A 13,692-nucleotide genomic window follows, 5' to 3' on the forward strand; every position below is an offset into this window, starting at 1 on the left:
TCTGGATCCATCCCCTTGAATATTTTGTATGCAGAATATTACACGCTTCTGGCCAAGAGAGTTGCCTTGGTGCATATTCTTGCTCTTACTGAAACAATTACGCTCTTGGTGAAGCCACCACTGTGTTCTCACAGGGATTTACCAGTTTTCTGTTCCTGTGGCTTTGTTCAGAAATAGGTTGGAAAAGTTGAAAGCAGTTCCCCATATGTTTGCTTTCATCTGCTGACATCCCTTAATACTGTAAGTTTCTGAGTGCTTGTGTATATATGGACTCTTCTGTTTCAGATGTGTTCTGCTGCTGCTTCCAGTTTGGTTTTTTTTTTTTTTTTGCAGAATCCATCACAGAGTTGTTGTTTCAGACACTGATGAATTTGTGTGCGCATTCAGCTCACCAGTTAGCAGAGCTAAAGATTCAGATGCTTCTCTTGCAGATCAATATTACCTTTTAGCAAAAGCAGCAGGAACTTGCTTTGCCTACTATTGAAAGAAATGATGTAGAAAATGTGCACAAGCCATCTTCCCTACGAGAAATAATATAAACTAGAGCTTCCCTCAGGGCAGAGAAAGAAGTGCTGATGTCCTAAAAGCTTCAGCCTACCCTTGTCCAGGTATGCATTTAGAAGCAAACGAGGCTATTTTCAAAAGAACAGAGGGGTTACACCTAATTAAGTGTGCAAGAATAACAGAATTAAGGTGCAGATGCGCAAAAGCAAACCCCATATCTTTGTCATCCTGGAGAAAATTCTTCAATATTTGGCTGATTTGTGGTCTGCGTCCATTCTATGTCTCACTGCCTGCTGTGGTGAACATGCCCAGTGTTTTGTGGAGGCTTCATTACAGAGCCTGCTGTGTGCATGATGGCTCTGAGAGATCAGAGTTTACGCCTGGAAGGCAAATGAGGCAGTGTTTGCTGGTTTATGCAGTTTTCAGAGGTCTTTCCATGCTATCCACATTGTATACAGCATGTGACGGGGCTCTGAGACTGGACTGTTTCAGAACACACTGTGTGCTCACATAGTGCAGCTATGTGTGTTTGTTATTCAGGTCCAGCTGGGGGCATTTCCAAAATTCCCTTTTTTCCCCTTGTGTTGACCTTCAGAGTGCTAACTTTTGTGTTATTAGGAGGCTCCTTTCCCCTGGGCTCCGCTGCAAGGATCACCTACATACTCCTTGCTTTGCTGATGGCAGCTGGTTCTGACTGAGCGTTTAGCTTTTTCCCTGAAGCCTGTTAAGTGCCCTATGGGGACTGGCGTGGCTCTGAGGTTGCCAGCAACGCAGACAGTCTCACCAAACATAATGTAATGTAGAGGGTTGCCTCTCAATGCTGGTTTTTGGCTGGTAGGTCAGAAAACTGCCCAGCACTGCCCCCCGAGTGACCAGAAAGCCTCTATGTAAGTAGCACGCATCAGTAAAAAGGGACATTTGCAAGCACTAGAGATTTTGACAAAAGCAGCATTAAAAAGACCTCGTAATAAATACACGACACAACTTCAAAACCCTCTTGGATTCAGGCAACATCTTGGACTTGTGCTGCTTCCTTCCGCAGCATTTTACTTGCTGAATCTTTTGCCCAGGACCTCTGACAGTCATTGAGCTGCTTCCTGTGAGCGCCGTCTGCCCAGAGAGGCTCCTGCAAGGGGCTGCCTTCCACTGAGCAGCCAGCTGTGAGCGGCGAAAGAGGATCAAAGGCACTCCAAGTTGACCTGCAGAACTCTAGCAGAGCTTCACGGAGATCAAAGGCTGCATGCATGGTTAGAGCCTGACTTCTGCAACTTCTCTTAGAGATAACTTGGCAGAAGCTTGGCTCCATCTTTACTGTGTTTGTTGTGAATGGGCTCATAGGCTGGAGAAGAAGAATAAGGTTCTCTGCATGTACTGGATATTCTTGTTACAGTTCTAGCTCTATTCTGAAATGAGACATGTTTTAGTGATCTGCACGTGTGGCCAATATTGCAGTGCAGAGCAGGTGATTTCCAACTTCAGGAAGCCTGATTCAGTTTTGTCCTCTCAAATCCTAACTGCAGACCTACAGGCAGAAGGGTGTCTTCTCAGAACTTGCTGGTAAAACTGGTTAGAAGAAATTTGTTTAAGATGCCATTTCTCTTAAGAGGATTCGGTGTTGTCCCAGTTTCTCAGTAAAAGCAGGATTTTGGAGACTTTTCCCTTGTTCGCAGCTGTACTGCAGGCACGAGCTGCTTGGTGCAGCGCTGCATCTCCCTGCAGGGCGAGCCGCGTGCCGCGCGGTGGCGCCGATGGCCGGGCAGTGCGGGAGGCACCGCCAACCTCCGCCGGACGGGATCGCTGCCTTCAGGCCTTGTCGGCGCAGAGCGTTCCTGTGCAGCTCCCGTACAGAAATGTTTGTTCTGCCTGTGTGTTCCTGGACTGCTCTTCTTCCTTTACTCTGTGGTTTTCTATGAAATAATGCTTGTGTTCCAGGACAGTGAGGCTGGGTCAGAATCCTGACCATCCCTCATGTTTTTCTAATTGCTTGTTACACAGCGAGAAGCAGCAGCCCTTCTGCTATGTCTTCTTATGGCAGCAGTTTCTTTGCCGTTGTCCAAGACTGACTGGTGTCATATACTAGATACTCTGTAATTTATGAGGTTTATTATGCCTAAAAAGTGTAACTAGGATGTCTTGAGACTGGAAATGTGTGATTCTTGCCAAGCATTAGCTGCAACTTCCAAGTTTTGACTTGCATACAAAGCTTTTTCTTGGCTTGTCTGGTGTGTGCATGGTGCAGTGGGCCTTACAGTGCTCAGGGTGCTGCTTGGCACAGTTCTGCATTTCAGGATATTTCTAGTCGTGTTTGTTTGGCAGTGCAGGTGATGTATGATACATTTATTTTTTTTTTTATTTCCTGTTCTCATCCAGTAGTCTTTGTGTGAATTTGTGCAGGGCAGAAGGGACATCTAGTGGTCAAGTGGAAAATTGGTGATGTGAATTGTAAGAGTAACTGTTTTTTACGAGAGGAAATTTTGGGAGATTGGACCCCGGAGCATTACATCACCCAGCTGTATTTGAACCTTTCAGTTTGTGAAATTGGCCTCTCTGTAGGGTTGGAATTCCAAAACCTGAGGTCTTTTTGAATATATCCTGCACTTTCCAGCTCTGATTGAGAGCAGAAGAGTGTACTGAAGTGGCTTATTAAATTATTTTCCTCACAATTGTTTTGAGTGGAACTGGAAACTTCTTTCTTAGATAGCTTAACTTGCCTAGTTCCAAGTTTGCAGTCACGTGGAGTTGTTCCTAATAATGCTCAGGGGAAAACAAAGATGGGGAAAAAGAAAAAAAAAGTGAAATTTTGATTCTTTTGTGTTGTATTGTTCAGAAAAGTGGAATATTTGTGTTTGGTGGTGAGGTTCCAGAAATGTAGGGAGGGACAGGTGAGGCCCTCTCAGTACAGTATGTGCGCAGGGCAGGAGGTATGAACAACTGCATTCTTACCAGCTTCTGTCTGTGATTTGTACTGTTAGCATATTATTTAACCCCTGTGTGAGGAAAAGCTGTGCAGTAGTGCAAGCATATGTAGTTGTTAGAATGGAAAGCACTGACTGTTTTGTTTACATACTTCGCTGTGCAGTCCATTCTGGTGCTTGTAGAAAAATGAATAGGATTCTTTCCAGAAAGTTTACAGAAGAGTAAAGAATGTAGAAAACAGGTTCTGCTGGGTACTCCGAACCTGCACCCTCCCTTTTCTGCTAATCCAGCTTGCCTGCTGCTGCCCCATTTTCATGGCATGCATTTCCGGCTTGCAGAGTTTCCTGCCTACCAGCTGAGAATAGAAGCCTTGCTGTTTTGCTGTCCTTAAGTCTCCTGTAATGAGTGTTACACAGACGAAAGCAGCTGTGTCCTTTGGCTCTAATTTTAATACTATGTTAAAGAACAGATTATAGTGACGTTGGACTGCAGCAGTGCAGAGGTAGTACAATCCATGGCCGGTTTGGGGAAGGCTTTAGCAAGGATGACTAAGGACTTGGAGCTTATTCTTTAGATAACAAATCCACCCAATTGTGCTCTTTCTTTGCAAATGTAGTCAAGCCTAACAAATCAGGGCCTTAGCAGAGTTGCATTAAGGTCCTTTAATTGGACTAAGCTGGTTAATGCCCGCATTGGTTTTTGTAAGCCCAAGGGCCCAGGACAGAAGAGGTCTGCCATTTGTGCTGATAAAATCCCATACAGTTGCAGTTGTGAATGTTGAAAAATTAAATTATAATATTCTTGGCGGCAGGCACCGAAGTAAGGTATTCTATTTACTATAATGAAGGAAAATGTCTTGACCCATGCAGACTTCAGTAGTTTGAGCAAAGAGTGACACTGAATGAACCTTAAGTCTCAGCAGGTATCGTGGAGGTGATAACAGTGGCTGTAGGGAATAAATTAAACCTGTTCAGGAGAATCTTCCTCCCTAACAAACTCTGCACTGCAGAATTCACAATATCTGGCAGCAGTACAGGCGTGAGATTGTCGCACCTCTGTCTGTGGAAGGCTTTGGCTGAGAACCACGTTCTGCTGTGATTTCTCAGGTAGCTCAAGTCTAAGCCCTGTTGTGACAAATGCATGAAATGGTAGCATCAAAAATATTAGATTGTTCCTTCACACCAATTATGCTCCTCTTGGCCTTCTTAGTTGTTCAGCCTCAGCTAAACTGTTTGCTCTTTTCTGAGTCTTGGTAGCATGTAACAGGTCTCTGGGGTTGGAGGAAGAGGAGTGGTTTCTTCCAGTGTGCAGTGGATCCATGTGTATGTGCTTTGATCTGAAAAAAGGTAAGCAGTGTAATTTATACAGGTGAGGCAAAAAAAGTTCTGAGCAGAAAGGTTCTGCACGTGTCAGTGGTTGGTTAAGTTCTTGACAGCAAAATGAGAATCTGAAAAGAAAGAAATGAGTTCCAGATGGCTGAGGTAGCTGGCAAAAAAAAAACAACTCAGTGAGGCTGATCTTGTGAAAACAGACTGAAGGCACCAGAGATGGAGATGGGAACAGAGTGGTCCAGATAAGGTTGATAACACGTGATATATCATCTTTGGAGCATTCCAAATCAGGTTAGTGACCCAAACCATTTGTGTCTGTGTTTTGGTAGTGAAAATGCTCCTGCAGTTACTGTTCTGCCTCCTGCACTGAAGGGAGAAGCAACGTAGTAATAATCCATTTTGCTGCACTGGCCCATCATCCTCTGTCTGTTCTGTAAGGATGTGGAGATGATACGAATTGCTCATTGCAGGATTGTAGCTGCTTTCATCAGGTTCTTAGGAGGTGATTGCCTTTGTATTTTTTTTTTTTTCTTGCTAGAAAAGATTCCACAGTGAGCAAACACATGAGTAACAGCAAAAGCACTGGGAAACCTCACACCTAGGTTTGAACCACTGTTGTAGTTTCACATTCACCTTTGTGCCCCCTAAATCATAGAATCACAAGGTTGGAAACGACCTACAAGATCATCTAGTCCAACCGTCTCCTCATCACCATTGCCACCACTAGCACTAAATGTCACATAAGACCCTAAGAGAGACTCCTCCTGATTTTTAGCTACTTTTACTTTCAGTTTTAGCATTGGAATATATGGAGCACTGGCACCAGCTTGGAAGTGTCTTTATTCTGTTGCACATTACCCTCTGTTTTCAAATTAAAATTGGGGAGATATGTGTGAATTTGAGCTTATTTGGGTGTTGTTGAATTCTTTGCCTCTTCATATCTTGTGGCTGGAGCCCATTTCTGGTATTCTCTATTTAAAATAGCAGAATGCCTGTGAGAAATCCCTGTGAGATAGAGCCCATATTTTAGTATGTAACTTGTCTAAAATGTGGAACTATGTTTTCAACAGTTCTTGCACTTGCTTTTGAAGTCTGGCACAGGTATTGTTAAGAGTGTGGGAGTGAAGGAAACCAGTGAAGCACTGGAATAGGGAAGCAGTATGGGCCTGTCTGCATCAATTCTTGCCCTCTTTTTTTGAACTAGGAATTTGTATGGCATCTTACCTGCCTTCTATTTTTAGTTGTCAGTGGAGGGGTGAGGCAATATACGTAATTCTCATTAGGGTTAATTTAATCCAATTGTGGTGTGGGTTTAGAGGTACTTAGTAGGTCACAATTGAGTGTGAGCTCTGTCTGTTTCCAGTGAGTCCCATAAGGCAATGGGCACTGGCAATTTTTTCCACTTCTAAAACTTAAGCACATGTAGGTGTGCAGGTGTGATTTGCTTCTCGTGTTACTCAGGTGCTTCTGTTGATCTCTGTACTTGTCCTTAATTAGGAAAAGAGGGTTCATTTACCTTTTGTGAGTTTGTGTATCCTGTGGGTTCACACATCTCATGAGAGCAGTGAAGGCTGATGCCTCTCTTTGGAATGAATAGTGGGATTATTGTGTCTTTTCACTTCTCCTTGAACAAGCCATCTTTTCTTGAAAAACCATTAAAGATCTTTACCTGGAATTTAAGTAGTGACTGTATAGAAACCTGCATCCTAGAAATGGTCCTCAGCCCTCCCTCAGTCCCCAGGACAGTTCTGAGCTCCAGCAGCAGCGATGGAGATCAAAGGTTCATTTTCCTGTGGTGGGAATTCAAAAAGCAGAAAAAGCACCAAGGAACCCTTTTCTTTTTGCCTTACACTGCAACTCTCCCAGTTATCCAATTTCCTGCCTACCTCTGACAGCCTGGGACTTTTTTCTGACTGGGGGCATGGATGAGCTTCAGCTGCCGTGCCTGTAAATCCAGCTTGTGCTGCCCTGTGCAGTTCAATCCATGTGATCCAGGCAGCATTTTCTCTGTGTTCCAGGAACATGAGTAAAGCATTTCAAAGTGAACAGGGACTCTGTCCACGGTGTTAGTGCTAGTCCCCAGTTCGGAAGGGTATGGAGTGGGTGCCTGGGGTAGAGAAAACTTTCTGAAATCCGTGATGCAGGGAGAGCTGGTAATCAGTAGCTTGCAACTACGGTTTCTCCCTTGAGGTTTTTAGAACAGCCACTCTTAGGCTTGTCATGGAATTAAAGAAAACTACATCCAGGGTATACAATGCTGCTCTCCTGCTGCCACTTTTCCTCTTATTTTGGGGTAAGTTTTTGTCTTCTGTGCCTAATTCTTACCCGGCTAATATGCAGTAACTTGGATCAAGTCTATGATCTGCCCTTGTGTTGTAAAGGTAACTTGACAAAATGTCACCCTCATGATTAGATGGAGCCTGAAAATTTCTTATCAGGAAGATAAAAGGCATTCCGTTGTAGATAAGTTTTTCTCTCTACTTATTTCTGGTCTCCTTTTGTCGTTCTCCCTGTGCACATGTGGATGAATTTATTCCCTAGAGCTGAAAGTACGTGCACTTTCATGTTATTAAGTTCTCAGCTGATATTTTCTACTTGGAAAAGTTATGGATTTCACCATTGTGCCTGCACAGAAGAAGCGCAGAGCTTTATTCCAGTTCTGTATCTTTTAAAGATATGTCAAGGCAAAAGAGGATTGTATCTAGGGGAGTATACCAACATGCTCAAGTGCCAGGTATCTGTGATACAAAATGTGGAGGAAGAAAACAGTGCATGAGTATTCCCTTAGATATTTTGAAGAAAGCACAAGAAGTGATGATGTAACAGGCTGTGTTACACTGATTGTTTTTAATTGTTAATTCCACATTGAAAACTTATTTTATAGCCCATAGGATATACTTTAGCATATTGAGGTTCTGCATGTGAATGTGTTTTTGTGCTGCAAAAGTCAGCCTTGTATACAACTTGTTAGGCTCTCTAAGAAAGAGATTTGTTTCTTCTGGAATAGGTGTCTGGAGGTCTGCTGGGCCTAGACATCTGTTTGAGTCATCTAGGGATTATAAGGTCATGTCAGGAACGTGTCTAACCTTTTACTGGAAATATGATTGGGATTGAACTGGCCTCCTCCTGATCTTGTCAGCACTGTGTGGCCGATACCTGTCTGTAAAAGTCCTGTTTGTTTGCCACTCCGCTAGAACAGCAGTAATCAGTGATGTGAAAAAGGAAAGGTAAAAATATGGTCGGAGTGCCTTCTTGCTGCTAATACCTGCCAAATACTGAGTTTGGGTTTTTGTCGTGGTACTGGATGATGTTTATGTTCTTTCTGAGTGATGGATAAGGTTTTCAGCTTTCTCTTTATCCCCCACAGTCTTTATTTTCTCCTGAAGCCTCCCTAAATTTACTTTGCTCTGGTCACGTCTGACTGTGGCTATGAAAGTCAGGCTGGTTTTGGTTTTCGTTTTTAGTCTGGATTCTTTTTTGTTTCCCTTGTACCAGCTTCTTTGTGTGAGCTCCAAGTGCCTGGAATTCCTCTGGCCATGGGGAAGCAGCAGGATTGTCTTTTGTATCTAGTAACCATAGCTACTGGTTTGAAGTGTGAAGCAATTACGGTGGTTTTGTATTGTGCAAGAAGGAAGGCCCATTGCACCTACTGTATAGCTCAGCATGGGGCTGCTGGGAGCTGGGTGTTTTGGGGATTTGTGCTGTTAGATCACTGCACTCACAGCTTTTGGGTGAAACTCTTTTCTGGAACAGTAATTTACTGAGAACGTCCTTTTGGGTGACGCCTCTCAGAACAGCCAGGGAAGCTGAAGGGAAGCCGCTTTTCCAGTCTTTACGCCTTCTCCTATTTTGCAGAGGAATTCTGCCAGATTGTGGCTGTACTGAATGGTGGTATTTACGTAGCACCTGTAGCACTTTTAAGGCCTTGAGGAAGGGGTGCTTTTTCTTGTCCTTGTGAGGCATATGACTATTTCTGTTATTTGAATTGGCTAAATACAAGTGTCGTTGAAGCACCAAGATGCTTAAGTTATTTATTGAGAGCGTGTTCAGAAAATCCTGGTTGTCCGGATGGTCAATTGCAAACTGTAACCATAAGAGCGCTCTGCTTCCAGACCCACACAATCTGCAGTTGTTTAAAATAAACTCCAGAGGGAGTGGAGCAGACTCTGCATGTCTTTCCAGTTTCACTGCAATTTTCTGTGTAATGAACAGAATGGCTCTCAGCTTAATTTGTCGTGTTCTAAAGAACATAGTAGATTCTAGAGAGCAGAACCAAGCATCTGCTCATTCCTGTTTCCCCAGCAAGCACAGTAACTCAAATACCTTTGGCCTGGAACATGCTTTGGATGCCTATTGGGAGAGCACGTGCAGACAAACCTTTTCTTGGGCGGCTCACTGTCTGCTCTACTGCAGGCTCTTGAGATTAGCTCAGACATACAGACAGTTTAAATCGCACTTTCTTCTAAACCTGGGAACAAAGAAATATGATCTTTTCAACTTTGTTGATTGTCAGCATATTGAAATAGGAATTGGAAATTAAAGCTTATGACTCATTTTGGTTAACTGAGTACACAGGAAACCCCTTCTCTGTATTTGATCTGTGGAAATGGCTGAGAGATCAGAGACTGTGTAAGCCATGAAGGTTAGTTAGCTTGGAGGAGTGTTTATCAAGGGGAAATAAAGGAGTGTGTTAAGAACAGACGATCAAAGGGTTACTGTGGCAATATATTCAATGGTATCATAAAACATTTATTTATAAGTAGTGTCTTTCTCCAGGTATTAGAAGCAAGATAATAGAAGGTACATCTTCAGATGTGTGTTAAAGCATTGAACAGATAATGAAAAAGATCTAGCTGGCTATTTGTTCTGAGTTAAGAGTAAGTTTAATTCCCTGAAGTGGTACTTCTGCTTAATGCTGTTAATGCCTCTGGCCATAATATTGGCACTGTTGCTGCTCACCGTTGGCACCTTTCAGCAATTCACTGGGTAAGCTGGGTGGGAGAGAGCCAGGAATCAGCATTCTGCTTCTTTGATGGAGGAACTACTATGCATATTTCACAGTGGGAAACTGAGTCATATCTTCTTATGCTTGTCTTCATGAAGATCTAGTGATCGATGTCTATAAATACTCTTTGTGAATATTTTGTGTTCATAGTTTGTGTGCATATCTGGCATGAAAAAGCTTTGCCATACCAAACACTTGGCATGTAAATGTTTTGTGGAACTGCTGGTCTCCGGTAACTCAGAAGAAAATGCATGAAGTAGGCTGGCAACGTAGGAGCACCCTAAAATATAGTTTGTATCGAGACTGGCAACACTGTCCTGTGTTGAGAGTGACATGGGACTTGTAAAGATGCATGAAGTGTCTGCTCATAGCCCTCATATGTTCCCTGTATAGATGAACTGAAGCTACTTCATGAGGAAGGATTTGGTTTCATTCGGTTACTACTTTCCATAGCAGATGTGCCATCTTTCTGAAATTAGCAAGGGTTGGGGAAGAAAGGGAACACAACGCAAAAGCCCCTTTTCAGGCCTGCCCAGGCCTTGTTTCTGTTGAGGAGAATCTGGGAACGGGTCTCAGTGTGCACCCTGCACTAATCCTAACACTGACCAGGACAGGGAAAGATCAGCAGAGGTCAGCAGGGATTTGCTAATATAAGCACATGCATTCCTGTTGTCATGGAAACATAACTCTTTCCATTCCTTTTTTATTCTCTGATTTCTAAATTCTCTGATGCTCGAGTTCCCTTCCTGCCCTTGGTATCTTTCCCAAGCAGGAAATGTGCTGGGGTGAGCATTGGGGTTTTGGTTTTTTTTTTCAGACTCTGAGGATCCCCCTCTGTGGATCTAGCCCAGTTACTGCGGTGCACTTAGGGGCTGCTGTTGGGAAGCCTGTTTTATTCACTGCTTGGTTGTAACTTGTCCTTTTTCAAGTTGTTACAGCAAGCAGGGCTGGTGAAATGCACCTGAAGGAAGCCCCTTTCTTCTTTAGTCTGCCATAAATTTTCATCAGAGATAATAATCATCAAGGTTAAGATGTAAAATATCTTGAGAGTCAAAGAACTTAACAGGGCAAATCCTTGCACAAAACATACTTAATGCATAATGGATGAATAATAATTTCAGAAACATAAATTACAACTTGTAGGCATTAAGCAGTCTGTTCCCAAAGTATATCATTAAAATAATAGAGGAGAATGTGTCTAAATCCTGTCTGGTACAACTTGCTTAATAGAAAACAGAAGTGCTAATTGAGGAGACGAAGCATGTAATCTCTTTTCTCCTCCTTCTGGGACTCCTTCACATAAATAGGACCTTAAGGAGCAGAGTGTGCATTCTTCAGCTGTACTTGGTTTCGGACGTGGGGAAATGCAAGGTAATCTCTGGGCTAATCTCAACCCAAGCATGTTACTTCCCTCTTGGAATTTTAAGTGACCTCTAGGGCACCTTTAAGGTAGTTATCAGTGAGTACTTGGTAGGTGACAACTAAGGGGTGCCTTGTGAAGCAACAGCTTGAACTGCGGAAATTAAAGTGAGAGAGAGAAAGAGAGAGAGACTTTTTTCATGAAGGTGTGGGGCTGAGCATCTTCCGTGAGCCCAGGTGTATCCCCAGCCCCAAAGCATCCACCATCTGTCGTTGGTTTCTGAGGTCCTCAGGAAACTAACCTGTGAAAAGCAAAACCAAATGATACAAGGCAGTGAGTAATGCTGAAGCAGTGCATCGTGAGCTGTGAACACATTCTGTGTACTGTCTTAGCAACTCTTGTTTGGAATGAAGAGGGAAATCTGTGGAAGAACTTCAGTGCAACTCATGCTGTGGGACAATTACCACTGGGGTATAAGACAACAGAATAAACAAAGCTGCAGTTGTGGTGGTTTTTTAACTAAAAGGCAGCAGCCTTGATGGCCTCTTCCTCCCACGCGGTCTGTGAGCTCTCACAGCTCTCTGGCATTGCAGAGCACCTTGTCCTGGCACATGAAGCGAGAGGCTCCTCCCGACTCTCAGGGGAGAGATGGTGAGCTCCTGCAGGGCTCTCAGGCTGCCTGCTGTCTTGTTAGTTTCTTGCTCCTAATTTTGCTGATATATACCTGGCTGTTGTAATTGCTGTTTGATAACAACATTTAATAAAGTTATCAAGTATAAAGTGATTAAAGACAATTATTAAAAAAAAGCCTGGCAAAACAACTCATTTGCCTTAAAGTGATAGAAAAGGTCACAAACTCCAACCTTTAGGGAGAACCTTTGTCAGCTATTTCTAAAGTGCAAAACCAGACCTATCCTCAAGGAATGCTTTATATCTGACTGTTGGCCTTTGAAGTCCCTTCTAATCCAACCCTAAATTCCTGGAACGTGTTCTTCAAAGAAACTGTAGTCTTCTCCAGTTTCATTTTCGAGTAGGATTGCAGGACAGTATTACTGCATTATTTTTTTTCATGTTTTTTCACTTTCAAATGTCACTTATTTGTGTTATTCCTGTGAAAGGTAAAGGAGAAATCCTGAATGTCTTTGTTAATTCAGTACCAACAGCTTCTGTGGAAAGTTACAACTCCTGGCTCTTGGTGACTACTCTCATGCTCTCATAAAACATATAAGTGTGGTCTGAATTGCCTGTTTTTGTGGTCAGTATGTTGTGTAGCAGGAAAGGCTAATTTGTTATTCTTATTAGCATTGTTTGCATATTCATGTATGGTAATCTGTTCCAAAATTGAGAGGAATTACTGTATGTCCTGGAGCAGATTGATGAAAATATCAGAAACAGAGCTTAAAAAAAAAAATAAAATTATGCATGTTCTTTCTCAGTCTTGGTGGTAGCCTACATTTCTGGTAGCCATGTAGGTTATTTTGCACACAGTGTGTTTAGCTTTCTGCTGATGTCATCAGTGCTTTACTTCTTACTGCTGAGACTGTCTTTTCTGAGATCACTTTGTAATAAGTTCTGTTAAGAATTAATGTCTCATCTATGGCAAATTATTTAGCCAAAACTTTTAGCATTACCACTGGATGAGTATTAGGACTACGCTGTGTCTACCTGGAAACATGTTTTGTCCAGGGGAAATACTGTAGTTTAATTAGTATACGTGATATATTCTTGCAGCTAGTGTTGTTAATGTCACTACAGCCTCTGCTGGGCAGGGGAAATGCAGTGATGACTATCTGCAAGCTGTAGTTCACAGAATAATTTGAAATGATTTTGGTACCATTTTATTTCATGTGACATACAGTTGCAGTTTCCTCACCTGGCTCCATCCATGTCCAATGAGCAGTGCTACTTCAGGATCTCAGCTAGTGTTGCCTGGGCATCCCCGCCAGCAGCCAACTGCTTAGTTCTCACAGGCACTTAAGGGTTTGGGGTCTCTCCTCAAAATCTTTTTCTTTTAGAAATCTGCTGTCTCTAGAAATGACCTTTCTCCTTGCCTAGCATCGGTCTGTTAAGGGAAAAGGTTAATTGATGCACCCATCTTTTGATGTGGAAAGGTTCCAGTGTTATGCTCGAAGCATCTCCAGCTGAAGAGCTCTCGCAGGGAGTGGAAAGGAGCCTTTGCTAATAACCTGTTTGATTTTCAATTCCAAGAGGTGCAGCAGTTCCTGTAATGACCACTGCCTTGTTCAGCAAGAGCTGAGACGAGTTGGGAAGAAGCGAAGAGGAATTTTGCTTTCAACTTGCCTCTGCCTTCAGTGCATCCAACTGCCTCTTCTGCCTGAGGCCAAGAATGTTCTAAATTTACAATTAGAAGATAAAATACAGAAAGCAGGAAGAAGAAATTTTGTTAACTATCGAGACCCATGGCATTCAGAGTCTGTGGATCAATATGATTACATACAGTTTTTATTAATAACTAATCCCAAAAATGGGAACATTTTTCTCCTTTCTCCAGTAAGGTCCCAGGTCCTACTGATGTCATCACTTTTAGATCTAATTCAAGTAACATTTGATCACAG

General features: G+C 42.8%; 1 protein-coding gene across 7 annotated transcripts in view; it reads left to right on the plus strand.

Annotated features, from left to right (window-relative positions):
* The window catches only part of CRB2 (crumbs cell polarity complex component 2), a 65,409-nt gene that overhangs the window by 20,736 nt on the left and 30,981 nt on the right, over positions 1-13,692 (plus strand). For 3 of the 7 annotated variants that reach the window (XR_007380645.1, XM_048966061.1, XM_048966060.1), the window contains exon 1: positions 6,802-7,044. The exons of the other annotated variants lie outside the window; for them this stretch is intronic. Coding sequence is in view for 2 of the 3 variants with exons in the window: in XM_048966061.1 (XP_048822018.1) it covers positions 6,972-7,044 (73 nt within the window). In the remaining variant the exon portion in view is untranslated. Of the gene's footprint in view, positions 1-6,801; positions 7,045-13,692 lie in introns of those variants that run through there. 7 annotated transcript variants of the gene reach the window in all.

Source organism: Lagopus muta, chromosome 19 (genome assembly GCF_023343835.1).
Source record: "Lagopus muta isolate bLagMut1 chromosome 19, bLagMut1 primary, whole genome shotgun sequence".
Lineage (NCBI taxonomy): Eukaryota > Metazoa > Chordata > Aves > Galliformes > Phasianidae > Lagopus > Lagopus muta.